The sequence below is a fragment of the Oncorhynchus mykiss genome, chromosome 11 (genome assembly GCF_013265735.2).
Source record: "Oncorhynchus mykiss isolate Arlee chromosome 11, USDA_OmykA_1.1, whole genome shotgun sequence".
NCBI lineage: Eukaryota > Metazoa > Chordata > Actinopteri > Salmoniformes > Salmonidae > Oncorhynchus > Oncorhynchus mykiss.
This window is the reverse complement of record NC_048575.1, coordinates 63240913-63257164: the sequence shown is the minus strand read 5'-3', so window position 1 is coordinate 63257164 and position 16252 is coordinate 63240913. Positions and strand designations below refer to the sequence as shown.

At 43.6% G+C, this 16252-nt stretch overlaps 1 protein-coding gene across 1 annotated transcript; it reads left to right on the top strand.

Moving 5' to 3' along the window:
* Nucleotides 1–3396: 3396 nt before the first annotated feature.
* adra2b (adrenoceptor alpha 2B) lies at nucleotides 3397–10638 on the top strand. The gene has a single exon (XM_021621844.2). The coding sequence runs from the start codon at nucleotides 4802–4804 to the stop codon at nucleotides 6410–6412; it is 1611 nt and encodes a 536-aa protein (XP_021477519.2). The 5' UTR covers nucleotides 3397–4801; the 3' UTR covers nucleotides 6413–10638.
* The last annotated feature ends 5614 nt before the right edge of the window (nucleotides 10639–16252 follow it).

Below are 16252 nucleotides of genomic sequence, written 5' to 3'. Positions count from 1 at the left end.
TGTGGCATTGATATTAGTCATAAAAATGTATTCTAGTGTCACTTTCTATTTACACTTTGTAGTCAATTTGACTACAATGTGTAAATAGGATAATTTTGTTCATAAAGTCAGTCTTGTCCAAAATTGAGTTTTGTTAATGAGTTCGTCATGACTTACTTAAATGTTGGGTTTTGATTTTAACAATTCTCACTTGCTCACTAACACAGGACACACAGCTGCAGAGATTGCAATCTATCCAATCCTACCTCAGAACACACAGACATTGAGACTTGCTGCATTCATGAGCTATGGGAGTTGTCGGAAATGTCTTGTTCCGACTGGTAGGTTTCACTTGAAATTCACTTCAAATCTAAATTACAAACTGTTGCTCGAGTTGCCAAGTTGTGACGTTTCACCACTGACCTTTTACCTTTTCAAACAAAATATGACAACGGTAGGTCTAGAGCCTAATGTAGCTAGTTTGATCATATACTGTAGTCAATGTTAAGCAAGCTTGCTAACTTAATTATAAGCAACGTTAGCTAGATTATCAAGCTAGCTAAAATCTTATTGGTTGAAGAATTGTTCTGACCAAAAAGCACATCAGTACCTGCCACAACGAACCACACCAAAAAGTCAAATAGCTAGTTTTTTCTTAATGAGAAACAAGAGTTACACATGCGAAATCGGTTGTTCCGTCGCTCTGTGACACAAAATATGCAGTGAAGCGTGACAGATATTTCTTTAAGATATGTTTGGAGTGTGTGGGGTTGTTCTTTTCCAATAGACTTATTTGGAGTGGGTGTGTGAGAGCTGAAAATTGTGTAGAATAACCTCCTGAATCCACTTTCACTGTTTTACCAACCGCAGTAGTTCACACACGACTGCAGGTAACACTTGATTGGAGAGCACTCTCCTGTGAAAAGTGCTTTTTGTATTTAGAACGCTTGGCATTGAACAGAACGAAAGCAGTTATTTGCTTGTGGTTGGGGTCATGGAATCAGAATGAGTTGGTTAGGAATCTAATTCTATGGACAGTTTCTCACGCCTAACTGACATTGTGTGGGCGATGGAAAATGGGAAACAAACATTATGGCCTCACGACAACCACCCACCAATTGTTGACACCCGTAATGAGAACATGGCATACTGTGTGTGAGTGTGTGTGTGTAACTACCAACTCCCACTATACATCTATACACTGTTAAATGCATGCCTCTGTGTGGGTGTCGATTTGCTAGATTTTACTCTTAGTCGATATTGAACATCAAAACATAAAGCAATTAATCTTAGGTAGCGTAAATAGAGTCGAGAGAGGGTCAAGGTGTGTGTGTGTGTGTGTGTGTGTGTGTGTGTGTGTGTGTGTGTGTGTGTGTGTGTGTGTGTGTGTGTGTGTGTGTGTGTGTGTGTGTGTGTGTGTGTTTGTGTGTGTGTGTGTGTGTGTGTGTGTGTGTGTGTGATCCTGTAAAATGCACCAATCTGGACTCAGGGATAGATGTAAAAGTCTAAACAAAAATCTGGCTACATTCAGCCAGGTAGGGTTGGGCAGGCTCGGTGCTCGAGACCTCCAATGCGCCTCCACGGTCTGGTCCATCCGGTGCCGCCTCCACGCACCAGCCCTCTGGTGGCAGCCCCCCACACCAGGCTGTCTCTCCGTCTCCTCCCTACAGGTACTCCCGCCTGCTCAGCGCTGCCAGAGTCTTCCTCCTGTCCTGAGCTGCCAGAGTCGCCCGTCTGTCCTGAGCTGCCAGAGTCGCCCGTCTGTCCTGAGCTGCCAGAGCCGCCGTCTGTCCTGAGCTGCCAGAGCCGCCCGTCTGTCCTGAGCTGCCAGAGCCGCCCGTCTGTCCTGAGCGATGCCAGAGCCGCCCGTTTGTCCTGAGCGCTGCCAGAGTCTCCCGTCTGTCCTGAGCTGCCAGAGTCTCCCGTCTGTCCTGAGCTGCCAGAGTCTCCTGTCTGTCCTGAGCTGCCAGAGTCTCCCGTATGTCCTGAGCTGCCAGAGACTCCCGTCTGTCCTGAGCTGCCAGAGCCGCCCGTCTGTCCTGAGCTGCCAGAGCCGCCCGTCTGTCCTGAGCTGCCAGAGCCGACCGTCTGTCCTGAGCTGCCAGAGCCGACCGTCTGTCCTGAGCTGCCAGAGCCGACCGTCTGTCCTGAGCTGCCAGAGCCGCCCGTCTGTCCTGAGCTGCCAGAGCCGCCCGTCAGCCAGGAGCTGCCAGAGCCGTCCGTCAGTCAGAAGCTGCCAGAGCCGTCCGTCAGCCAAGAGCTGCCTGAGCCGTCCGTCAGTCAGGAGCTGCCAGAGCCGCTCGTCAGTCAGGAGCTGCCAGAATCACCCGTCATGCCGGCACTGCCGGAATCGCCCTTCACTCCGGAGCTGCCGTGGAATAGGGTCCACGTCCCGCGCCAGAGCCGCCACCGCGGACAGACACCCACCCAGACCCTCCCCTATAGGTTCAGGTTTTGCGGCCGGAGTACTGTCACATTCTGGGGGGGTACTGTCACATTCTGACCTTAGTTCTGTTGTTATGTCTTTGTTTTAGTATGGTCAGGGCGTGAGTTGGGTGGGTTGTCTATGTTCCTTTTTCTATGTTTTGGGATTTCTGTGTCTGGCCTGGTATGGTTCTCATTCAGAGGCAGCTGTCAATCGTTGCCCCTGATTGAGAACCATACTTAGGTAGCCTGGTTTCACTTTTGAGTTGTGGGTTAATGTTTCCTCTGTCTGTGTTTGTACCATACGGGACTGTTTCGATTTTCGTTTGTTCATTCATTTTGTAATTTTGTATTTTTTGTAGTGTTCAGTTTTGTATATTAAAATGGACACCTACCACACTGCACATTGGTCCGACATCTCTTACTCCTCGTCAGAAGAAGAGGAGAGTTGTTACAGTTGCGTCGAGTCTATGAGACAAGCTTGCAATGCACACTTCTGTATGTGTGTCAGTTTAATATGATTCCACTCTCTTCACTATTGAACAATAAGCATTTGATCAATCCATGTCACTAACAACAGTGTTTTGTCTTCATCAAGCAAGGGTCAAGAGGCTAATTCATGGGAATTCATGGGAACATAAGGTAGCATACAATAGGGTTTTACAGAGTAGCCAATAGCCCATTATGGAACCAACAATGAAATCATGATCAGGAGGGTGATGTTTATAATGATGATGATGATTGATGAAGGTGATGATAATGTTATTATTATTTTGTACCTTTATTTCAATAGTGATGATGTTGATTGGTGGTGATGATGTTGGTGGTGGTTATAGAATAAGAAACTCACACTGTAGGTCTGTGTAGAAAGATAAATGAGTGTGTTCTAGCCTGAGACCTATGCATTCTGTAGAGTTAATTGACCAAAGCATAGCGGAAGGGTTCTACTACAGTGTTTTACATTAAAGATATAACGGCGTACCGATGGACAGTGTGTTAGTGGGTAAAGAGAGAGAGAGAGAGAGATGGCATGGTCTCATGACGACCGTATTGACATCACTCGGGTTGGAGAAGCGCGAGGAGGAGAGGAGAGGCGCTCCCGTTATTAGACCAGGGCTCGCGGTCACGCTCACTCCTGGAGATGCACGCGTTGCTGCGAGACAAACTGATAAACTCGAGGGGAGAGGCAACGAGGCGCTGCACTCAGGAGTACCGCTGCGCGAATAGACCGAACCAGGGGCCACGAGCCAGCCAAAGCATGACTGCGCATCTTCTGCGCTTGGATATACTAAACACTCGCACACATTCCTACCAAACCGAGATATGAGCTCTAGTAACGGGGAAACACGAGGAAACTGAAACAGCAAAGCAACGACTCTGGGTGATGGACTCAATGCGCAACTTGGAATTATGTTGGACACGGTTTTGTTTTCATAAATTAAAGAACTTTTTTTGGCTACATTGAGGACGTGCTCAAGTTACAACATAAAGACTAACTTCCTAGTGCCATTCAGAAACAACTTATTATTTAAGAAGTACACTTTACTCGAATAATGTGAGAACATATTTTGGTAACACGCCAGTTAGTCTGCTGAAGCTCAACCATTGTATGAGCTACATCTGTTCAAACCATATTTGTTAGAATAATTTGTTTTTAAATTAGCCTACATGCATGCACAGCTTGTATATGCTTAGATAGCCTTGCTGTTTGCGTCTGCTAAGAGACAGCGGGGTTTTGAGGGAGAAAAGGTGCGCGCACTGACATCTGACGTGGTTATCCTACTGAGGAAAAGGTGGTTGTAACCTGTTCCCAATCTCGCCTGTGACGCCTTGTATCATAGTCAGAAATTAGATTGAAAGGCTATTTCTGTAACCGCCCTGCAATCACGTTCCGCCTCTTTAAAATATCAAAATAATCAAGCAGCTGTGAGATTACAATCCATTCTGTTTTGTGTGCTGGACTACTTTTAATTGTTTGAGCGGTTTAAATTCATACTGTAGGTATTCCACATAGCCCAGATCGACGGGAAATATATTTGCGCTCTACTGTATTCATCGCACTCGAATAGAAAACCATTGACCACTGGCGCACTCCATTGGCATAGTTTAGCGTTTGACTGATTAGAATGGACTTGGATGATGAAATTGGAAGGAGAAGGTGAATGAACTGCGATAACACGTAACACGAAATTATGACTTTTTATAGGCTGTAGAAAGATCAGTTATAGGCTAATATTTTCCCCCTAAACTTTTCAGTGAATGCTTTGACAGCAACATAAACAAGCTCAGCTATAGGACTACTTTTTTTTAAATATAATTTTACCTCAGCCATCCTCAAGGACTATAAAACAAACATATTGATTACTACAACATTTTATGAACCACCATCGTGTTAGTCATGGCATCACCCTTGGATAGTGCATGTTCAGTGGAGCTGGGCAACACTAATAGCTCGACCAGCGGTTCATCTCTTCCCTGCAATCAGAGCGTCTCTTCCCTGCAACTGGCCCCTTACTCCCCCGAAGCCACGGCGCTCTTTGCTACGGCTATCACCCTCATGATAGTCTTTACCATCGTGGGAAACATCTTTGTCATCATCGCAGTCCTGACCAGCCGTGCACTCAGAGGACCACAGAACCTGTTTTTAGTGTCGTTAGCAGCTGCGGACATTTTAGTGGCAACCCTCATCATCCCGTTTTCCCTGGCCAATGAACTGCTGGGTTACTGGTACTTCAAGTCTCTGTGGTGTGAGATCTACCTGGCGCTGGACGTTCTGTTCTGTACTTCCTCTATAGCTCACCTGTGCGCCATCTCATTAGACCGTTACCTGTCCATCAGCCGGGTTACCTACTCTCGCCAGCGCACACCCATGCGTATCAAAGCCTCCATCGTGGTGGTGTGGCTCATCTCAGCCATCATCTCCTTTCCTCCTCTCCTGTCGCTGAATAAGAGCGAGCCAGGTGGCGAGGGTAGTGAGAGGGGGCCTCAGTGCCAGCTGAACGACGAGCGCTGGTATATTCTCTACTCCACTGTTGGCTCCTTCTTCGCCCCTTGTCTCATCATGATCCTGGTCTACATGAGGATCTACCAGATCGCCAAGCAGCGCACACAGAACCCGCCAGGCGAGCCCAGGAAGGATGGGGTGGGCTGTGCCACCCCAAGTCAAACCCCTCGGGGGAACCAAGCCAACGGGAAGGAGGAGGGAGGGGAAACCCCAGCTATTCCCCATAAAACTTCCAGCATCAGACCACCCACCCTGGCTATTACTCCATCACTGTCCCCTGACCAGGCCAATGAGACCCCCCCCTCTTCTCCCACCCCCAATAACCTTCTTCATCCTCCGGATCCATCCCTAGCTCCAACCCCAACCACCACCTCCCCTCCTACCTCACCCATGGGTCCCTCACACTCCTCAGTCTCTCCCTCTCCCTCCTCCACCATTCCCCCACTTTCCCAGGCCAAACCCAAAGATGGGGAGAAGAAGGGGAAGAAGGGTAAGAAGGGGAAAAAGTATAACAATAATGGGGATAGCTCAAACAGCTCTGACAGTGACATGGAGCACGAGGGAGGGGGGAGGAGGGGAGTCAACACCCCTAGCATGGCGGGTTCACCTGGCATCCACTCCCCTGCCACCATCCAGAAGTACAGGGACATGATCGCCACATCTAAGGGGGCTCTGCTGGTGGCGGGGAGGAGGTCTAAGCCAGACACCACTCCAGGAGCGGCACGTCGTAAAGCCATGGTGAACCGAGAGAAGCGTTTCACATTCGTCCTGGCCGTGGTGATCGGAGTGTTTGTCGTCTGTTGGTTCCCTTTCTTCTTCTCCTACTCACTGCAGGCCATCTGCCCTGAGACCTGCGCCCTCCCTGATCCCCTCTTTAAGTTCTTCTTCTGGATCGGCTACTGCAACTCCTGTCTGAACCCCGTCATATACACCATCTTCAACCAGGACTTCAGGAAGGCCTTCAAGAAGATCCTTTGTAAGAACACCAAGGGCACCTTCTTCTAGACTGGTTGATCTGTAAGGACACCAATGGCAACATTCTTTTAGTAAAGGGGCCTTAAACAGATTACCTGTAAGGTCAGTCCCTTCTTTTCATCCCCCTCTAAACCTGTTGAGGATTACAAAACAGCACAAATATTCTGTCCTTTTTTGAAAATGATCACTGATTTTAGATTCTAATTGAGGACATTACAAAGGGCTGCCGATTCTACCGTGAACTGCTGCTGACTTTCCAAATAGAAGGCGGACTCAGAATAGCTGTAGAAAAGCTCACCTTGCAACAGGGTTAAAAAGACCTTGTGTAAGAAAGAAACTCTCTAAGGGCTTGTTTTAGTCCCTTGGTGCGTATCTGCAGAAGTCCAGCTGTTACCTGGAGAACTGTGACGGCCCATTGCAAGGACATAGTGTGGGGAGAGTATGTGCAATATATGTTCAGTGACTTCTACTCTGGGGGGCTGTAGAATGATACTGTGTACTAATCTGACCATGGTATTTTATTAAAAGGTAGGAGGGATGTTTTAAGGTGTGAGCATCACATATTATGCACAGAAAGTGGATGCAGAGGAGGAAGAGAGGAGTGAAAGAAAACGACATTTTGGCTTTTTAGTCACTCGTGACATTAAGGACATGTTGTTGTTGGTAAAATGACAGTGTAGCGCTGCTCTCATCAGAGTCTGATTGACTGACTCATATTAAGGTTGTCTGGGAAATCTGTTTAATTTAAAATTGAGAAACCTTTGTGTACAGAAGTACACCACTAGGGTTGTAAAATTATTTAAACGTTCAATAAATGCCATTGTTTTCCTGAAATCCCTGTTGGAAGATTCCCAGAATCAGGAGTGAATAAGCAGGAATTCCAGAGTCCTCCAGCCTGGATTTCTGGGAAAACCAGGAAATGTATTGAATGTTCCTGGAACCCTATACACCACTGCTCACTGAGAACTCCTGATCTACACACAACATTCTTTAAAACAATACAGTATCCTTTAATTAGCCGCCTGAAAAACGAAACAGAACAACGTGAGGAGATGATGTTTTGGAGAGATAGAGGACTGAGAATTAACCCAAATACCTGTCAGCCTGTTTAAGTACCTCTCTCTATCAGAGGGCAGAACCATGAGGAATACACAAGACCCAAGTCGTCTCTCAACTTATGTCTGCATAGTTACTTTTTTCCTGCCTCAGGAATGGCATGCGTTCCAGTAGAGATGTTATCCACATGAGAGATACAACAACAAGGCTTTTACTGTTCAACTCCCTCTCAAACGCTGATCCCCACCACTGCTGTAGTGTCGGGCTTAGGCTATATTTTGAAAGACACCTTTGTAAAACAAACATACCTTGCCTCTGGCTCTGTGAGGACAGCGGGTGCATCTCAATGGTCTATTATTGGTTCCTCTACTCGTGTGTTTTTCTTCATCTGCACTGAAAAACAAAGGATATAGGTGAATGCAAAATAAAGGATCAGGAATTTGTTTCCACCTGCCCAGCTCTGGGTCGGTGCAGGTGGACTAAAAGAAGATGAAGAGAAGAAACCACTTAACACACTCTCTAAATGCCAAATGGCACACTATTCCCTTTATAGTGCACAACTTTTGACCAGGGTCTATAGGGCTCTAGTCAAAAGCAGTGCACTATGTAGGGAATAGGGTGCAATTTGGGATTCAGAGTGCCTCACAGAGAGCTTTTAAGGTACAGCTTTACCTCTCCCCCAATATCGCTACACTCTGTTTCCACATTTTTTACATTTACATTTTAGTCATTTAGCAGACGCTCTTATCCAGAACGATGCATGTTCATACTGGTCTACCTTGTTCCATCAACATCAACATGGATTGGGTCTGTACATTTCATCTATTTAGCACAATTCCAAGTGCTTAAGGCATATTGCATTGTAAAGAGAATAAATACTTTCCCAAATTGGGACAAGGAAAGCAAATTCGGACGTTAAGAGATTTTTGCAATATAGTCTTTTTTTAATATTAAAGACACTGGACAGTGACTGGCTAGCTTTGTTTGAGTGGATTCACCTGATTTCAGCCTGAAAGGACATTGCTATTACCGAACACACTTCTCCCCATTGAACAGAACAGAGCAGAACAGTGGATGTTAATGAGAGGAGGAACTCAGCCACCTACCTGGCCTGACACAAACATTTCAAACAGTTTGTGTCAAAAAAACTAGTTGATATTGATTATAACACTGAAAGCTCATGTATATCCTCAACTGTTTCTGGAAGGACATTCATCCCATAAGATAATGTAATACTTTATTAATGAATGATTGAAAGATGGATTAATTGATTGATTTGGGAATGTGCCTGCACTGGCTGACTGGACTTCTATCTGGCACTTTCCTTTATTTATGAGAGGTACTGTGACTCTTTATGGTTGCTCTTTATGTACAGTATTTCTCAGAGACTGACAGGTCAAGATGCTCTTTGTTTTTTCTCCCTCACAAAGGCTATATCTGTAATTGTGAATGCTGTGTTATGACACTATGGGACGAGGGCTGTCGGCAACAACCCCTTTACGCTCCTGTGGGAAATTCTGCTTACCCTTGTGTGTGTGCGAGAGACTGTGTGTGTGTGTGTGTGTGTGTGTGTGTGTTTGTGTTTGATAAGAGCCTGCATGAGTACTGTGTGTTTGCTAATGATCCACTTCTAGTGGTACCATCTGGCTGTTATTGTATACTGTGGATGTCCTCACACTGGTAAGCACAGAAAACAGATGTGGTGATAGAGAATCTGTCCAGAGAGCTCTCCCTGAGGGACACTAGTCACTAGATGGCCTACTAGAATGGACAAAAGGGAGATATACCAGAACTATTTAGCAAGCACATTATCTATTTGGTCTTCATTTATGGTTATGGTAACTGTTAAGGATCTGAGTAAGATCAACGGTGAGGTAAGAGTTAGTTGCTGACATTGCATTTTGTGGTGAAAATTGCATTTTGTGGAACTCTGTCCTTTCAAACATGGCCGTTTAGTGACCCCCGAGGGACAGAAGAGCCCTGGGAAACCAGCTGACACAGACAGAGAGGGACTCATGCTCTAACGAAGGGCTGTGATTGGATAAGCTATATGTATTATTTATTTATTTTGAGCAGTTTTTGTTTTCTGTTCGTTTCATATTTATAGTTTTTTTTCTTCCTGGTGGGCACTCCAAGCAAGGCAAAGCTAATGTGAACAAAACAGAGTAAACACTGTATAAAATCTGAATATGTCGAATGAGATTCATTTACTTAATGTGAGCAGAGGAACATGATTCAGGAGTAGACCTATGTATGCAGAAGTTGGGGTTATTTCTATCGGAACTCAGTCAATGCAGAAGATAAATGTCATGAATTGAGAAAATCCTTTACAATATTGGTCATGTGGATTTGAATGTCCTTGAATTTCCTGCAGCTTATTTTTGTATGTATTCTTTTTTACTTGTTTCTTAAACAGTTAAAATGTTGGTTTGTACGATACTTTACTGTGCTGATGGATGGCGCTATAACAGTCTGTGGTTGCATAACCATGGAGCTCAGCAAACAACCGCCCCTGTGTTGGCACAAATCGTTCTGCGACAATAACATTCTCTTGCATTCTAGAATGTGATTGTCATAGAACTTTTGGTGGCAACAGGGCGGCCATGAAATCTCAATGTATATTGAATCATCATTCTCCCTGCTCCTCTGTGACCTGCCTGGACTCTTCTTCTTCTTCTTCCCCTGCTGTGTTTGACCCTGGACTCCCTCCCTCTCCCCTCCATTTAGAAATAAAGCAGTTTAAATCAACATGGCATGATGTCATTTCAATCACTGAATATCATGTAATACTGTACTGCTATGACGTTAAAGGCAACATGAGTAAATAGGCTTAGCCCACCACCACATGGGAGTTAGATTATTATACACGGACTCTTGGGGCTGGCCCTAAATATAGCAGACTTAACTGGATCAATCTTACTGTACTTTTAAAGTTTTGGAGATGCCAAAAGCCCACAGTGTACTGTTAAAAAATTGGATTTATAATTTGGGATCATTTGTTTTTTATTATGGGACAATTATAACCTTGTGTACCCCAACACATGTGAGCGGAAATGAAGACGTAATTTTAAAGTGGTTCATTTTAACTGAGTATAAGCCAAAATTGTAAAGTCATTTTCTGGAGCATTCAATTGGAGAGGAATGTGTTGGGGTCACTTTAAAATGTCCTTGTTTTTGAAAGAAAAGCACATTTTTGTCCAATAAAATAACATCAAATTGATCAGAAATACAGTGTAGACATTGTTAATGTTGGAAATGACTATTGTAGCTGGAAAATGGCAGATTTTTAATGGAATATCTACATTGGTGTACAGAGACCCATTATCAGCAACCATCACTCCTGTGATCCAATGATACATCCAAGTTTATAATTTTAAAAGGCTAATTGATCATTTGAAAATTAATTAAAGAAGCAATAAAACTGATTAAAGAAGCAATAAAACTGGCACTCTTTAGACTAGTTGAGTATCTGGAGCATCAGCATTTGAATGTCTGTCCAGGTACTGAGGACGTTGAGAAAGGCCTTCAAATCCGTCCACTAGGGGCAACAGTGAGCGCTATTACCATCAAGTAGGCTAGGGTTTGCTAGGGCATTGTGGATTGGGGTGGTGGATGGACATAATCTCATGACTTGGAAGACACTAATTATTATTATTTATTTTTTTTACCCTATTCCTAACCTTAACCCTTAACTTTGAAATGTGATGTTTGGAGAAATGGAACGATGATGAGCAGGAGGAGTCATCCTAGTCCAAGGGTGTCAAAAATGCTTTGATATTTGATGTTTCCGGAGCAACTTCGAAATTTGACATTTTGAAAAACGTGGATTAACGTCAGAATCTGAAGTCATTGATAAAATCGTGAGATCTAGTTGGTTATAAAGCAGGGCAGAGAGGGGCAGGAGGACAGATGACTTGCTTTAGCCAAGAGGCTCTCAGAATGAGGTGCATTTCACAGTGTTATACTGTATATTCATAGGAAGCACAACCTCTCCAGTGTCCCATCTCTGCTGGAATACAAAGCAGCACTTATCAGATGAAGAGGACACTGGAATATGGATGTACAGTGGGCTCCTAAATTATTGACAGCCCTTGATAAAGATGAGTAAAAATTACTGCATTAATAAAACAATTCAAATCCTGAGTTATATTGTACGCTCAAAATAATTGGGAAACTATATTATTTTATACTAATATAATTGCTCAAAAAAGAGATTTTTTTTAACAAGAAAATATTTTTTTCTCAAATAGGTAAGGGTCAAAATGATTGATATGTTTTCAAAACCTTTCAATAATTCACCTTGGGAGAATAACGGCACTGACCCATTTTCTAAAATGTTTTATCAATCAATCAATCAATCAATCAAATCAATCAAATGTATTTATAAAGCCCTTCTTACATCAGCTGATGTCACAAAGTGTTGTACAGAAACCCAGCCTAAAACCCCAAACAGCAAGCAATGCAGGTGTAGAAGCACGGTGGCTAGGAAAAACTCCCTAGAAAGGCAGAACCTAGGAAGAAACCTAGAGAGGAACCAGGCTATGAGGGGTGGCCAGTCCTCTTCTGGCTGTGCCGGGTGGAGATTATAACAGAACATGGCCAAGATGTTCAAATGTTCATAGATGACCAGTAGGGTCAAATAATAATAATCACAGTAGTTGTCGAGGGTGCAACAGGCCAACACCTCAGGAGTAAATGTCAGTTGGCTTTTCATAGCCGATCATTCAAAGTATCTCTACCGCTCCTGCTGTCTCTAGAGAGTCGAAAACAGCAGGTCTGGGACAGGTAGCACATCCGGTGAACAGGTCAGGGTTCCATAGCCGCAGGCAGAACAGTTGAAACTGGAGCAGCAGCACGGCCAGGTGGACTGGGGACAGCAAGGAGTCATCAGGCCAGGTAGTCCTGAGGCCAGGTAGTCCTGAGGCATGGTCCTAGGACTCAGGTCCTGAGAGAGAGAGAGAAAGAAAGAAGATTAGAGAGAGAGAGAATTAGAGAATTAGAGAGAGCATACTTAAATTCACACAGGACATCGGATAAGACAGGAGAAGTACTGCAGATATAACAAACTGACCCTAGCCCCCCAACACATAAACTACTGCAACATAAATACTGGAGGCCTGAGACAGGAGGGGTCGGAAGACACTGTGGACCCGTCCGATGATACCCCCGGACAGGACCAAACAGGCAGGATATGACCCCACCCACTTTGCCAAAGCACAGCCCACACCACTAGAAGGATATCTTCAACCACCATCTTACCATCCTGAGATAAGGCCGAGTATAGCCCACAAAGATCTCCGCTACGGCACAAGCCAAGGGGGGGGCGCCAACCAGGACAGGAAGATCACGTCGGTGACTCAACCCACTCAAGTGACGCACCCCTCCTAGGGACAGCATGGAAGAGCACCAGTAAGCCATTGACTCAGCCCCTGTAATAGGGTTAGAGGCAGAGAATCCCAGTGGAGAGAGGGGAACCGGCCAGGCAGAGACAGCAAGGGTGGTTCGTTGCTCCAGTGCCTTTCCATTCACCTTCACACTCCTGGGCCAGACTACACTCAATCATAGGACCTACAGAAGAGATGAGTCTTCAATAAAGACTCATCAATAAAGACTTTATGAGTTCGAGAACACATTGGATGGGATCTTAGACCATTTCTCCGTACAGCATTCTTAAAGATCCTTAATATCCTTCATCTGAACTTATAGAATGCCGTCTTCAATTCAAACCACAGGTTCAATGGTTTTTAAGTGCAGAGACTGAGATGGCCATTGCAAAATGTTGATTCTGTAGCCACAAAGAAATCACCAATTCTTTGTGGATGTTGATGTGTGCTTGAGGTTATAGTCTTGCTAGAAGATCCCACTTGTGGCCAAGTTTTACCCTCCTGGCAGAGGCAACCAGGTTTTTGGCTAAAATATCCTGGTGCAAGGGAAAGTTCATTATGCTGTTGACCTTAACAAGGGTCAACAGCATGCATTCTCATTGCATGGCAAAGAGCTCTATTTTCATTTAATTCAGCAGATGAAATTGCCTGGAGTTTTCTAAACAGCATTGGCACTTGGATTGTAACTGGTGTTTTGTTCAGATGACATTAAAATAGAGCTCCTTGGCCACGCACACACGTGATGGGTTTGGCGTCGAAATGAGAATGCATGAGCAGAAAATAACTCCATACCTTACTAATGACCTGCCACTGGCACTGAGTAAAGCCTGTCTATGTATGCTGATATCTCAACTCGATACACATCAGCTTCGACAGTAAGTGAAACGACTGCAACACTTAACAAAGAGCTGCAGTCAGTTTCAGAATGGGTTGCAAGAAAGAAGCATTGTATTTGTGACACATCATTCACTAAACCCTAAACCTCAACTAAGTCTTGTAATGAATAATGTGGAAATTGAGCAAGTTGAGGAGACTAAACTTCTTGGAGTACCATGGATTGTAAACTGTCATGGTCAAAACGTATTGCTGCAACAGTAGCTAAGATGGGGAGAGGTCTGTCCACAATAAAGTGCTACTCTGCCTTATTAACAACGCTAACAACAAGGCAGGTCGTACAGTCCCTAATTTTGTTGCACATTGAGTACTGTCCAGTCGTGTGGCCAGGTTCCACAAAGAAGGATTTAGGAAAATTACAACATTCTCGCATCATTGATTTGTTCAACTTATTTCAGCATTTGAAGGTATAGTCAGTATAGTTGTCTAATGTTGGTGGAGCATGTTAATTAACCTGTTTTCACAATACTCCTGAATCATTATGATTAATAAAACATTTCCTTAGGTGAATTTTAACACATCTGAGATTTACTTCAAAGTGCATTCACCCTATTGCTTACACCTATCAAGTTGTTTCAGATCTACACAAATACCTAGGGATAAGGGTTTAGCGTTTCTTCTGGACAGGGCCGAATACTGGGTCATAAGCACATGCCCTAGAGATATCTCTTATTGGGACAGTGGTAAGGGCGTTCATCATTGGTGTTGGTGGCATGGGTTTGAAACTTGCTACGGGAGTCACCCTACTCTCACATTCTTAACAATGTTAATGTCATTATTGCATTTATCAGACATTTAATATTTTTAAATGGAAATTTCGTTTGAACACTTGGAAATATTATTTAGGCATCTTTGTTAATTATCATAATGTGATTAGATTTCTCCTCTTTCACGCATTTCTGGAACTTTGGCTTACCAGCTTTGTGCACAATAGCCAAATGCTTTTTCAGGTTTGATGTGGTGTTTCTGGATGAAGAGATCAATGCTGCCTTTGCAGAGTTTGCATTTGACAAAAATATTATTTTTCTCCTTGATTTACTCAAAATAATGGGATAATTTCCACAACGAAAAGGTTAAGTGGGGTAACAACACAGCTACCAACTTTAATTGATTTTTGACTTAAGATAGCCTATTGGAAACGGGTTAGCCTACAGCATGAATTCCATTAGAATGAGATAAGGCTTTTAAATATTGTAACGGTTCTCTTGTGGTGAAGTAGAGGCGGACCAAAACGCAGCGTGGTTATATTGATTCATGTTTAATTTTAAAAAAAGATAACCACGAACACTACAAAACAATAAACGTGGAAAACCAAAAACAGCCCTATCTGGTGCAAAACACAGAGACAGGAACAATCACCCACAAACCCACAGTGAAACCCAGGCTACCTAAGTATGATTCTCAATCAGAGACAACTAATGACACCTGCCTCTGAATGATAACCATACTAGGCCGAAACATAGAAATAACCCAAAACATAGAAAAACAAACATAGACTGCCCACCCAACTCACGCCCTGACCATACTAAATAAATACAAAACAAAGGAAATACAGGTCAGAACGTGAAAAATATATACAGTATATCTAGTACCAGTCAAATGTTTGGACACACCTTCTCATTCCAGGGGTTTTCTTTATTTAAAAAAATATATTTTCTACATTGTAGAATAATAGTAAAGGCATCAAAACTATGAAATAACACATATGGAATCATGTAGTAACCAAAACAAGTGTTAAACAAATCAAAATATATCTTATATTGGAGATTCTTCAAAGTAGCCAACCTTTGCCTTGATGACAGCTTTGCACACTCTTGGCATTCTCTCAACCAGCTTCATGAGGTAGTCACCTGGAAAGCTTTTAAATTAACAGGTGTGCCCTGTTAAAAGTTAATTTGTGGAATTTCTTTCCTTCTAAATGCATTTGAGCCAATCAGTTGTGTTGTGACAAGGTAGGGGTGGTATCCAGAAGATAGCTCTATTTGCTAAAAGACCAAGTCTATATTATGGCAAGAACAGCTCAAATAAGCAAAGAAAAACAACAGTCTATCATTACTTTAAGACATGAAGGTCAGTCAATTCGGGAAAATTTCAATAATTTCTTCAAGTGCAGTCGCAAAAACCATCAAGCACTATGATGAAACTGGCTCTCATGAGGACCGCCACAGGAAAGGAAGACCCAGAGTTACCTCTGCGGCAGAGGATAAGTTCATTAGAGTTAACTGCACCTCAGATTGCAGCCCCAATAAATGGTTCACCGAGTTCAAGTAACAGACACATCACAACATTAACTGTTCAGAGGAGACTGTGTGACTCAGGCCTTCATGGTCGAATTGCTGCAAAGAAACCACTACTAAAGGAGACCAATAAGAAAAAGAGAATTGCTTGGGCGAAGAAACACAAACAATGGACATTAGACTGGTGGAAATCTGTTCTTTGGTCTGATGAGTCCAAATTTGAGATTCTTGGTTCCAACTGCCTTGTCTTTGTGAGACGCAGAGAAGGTGAATGGATGATCTCCCAAGTGGGCTCCTGA

Bases quoted from the DNA above. Each gene is read 5' to 3' on its own strand.
- adra2b (XM_021621844.2), top strand. From the start codon at position 4,802: ATGGCATCACCCTTGGATAGTGCATGTTCAGTGGAGCTGGGCAACACT.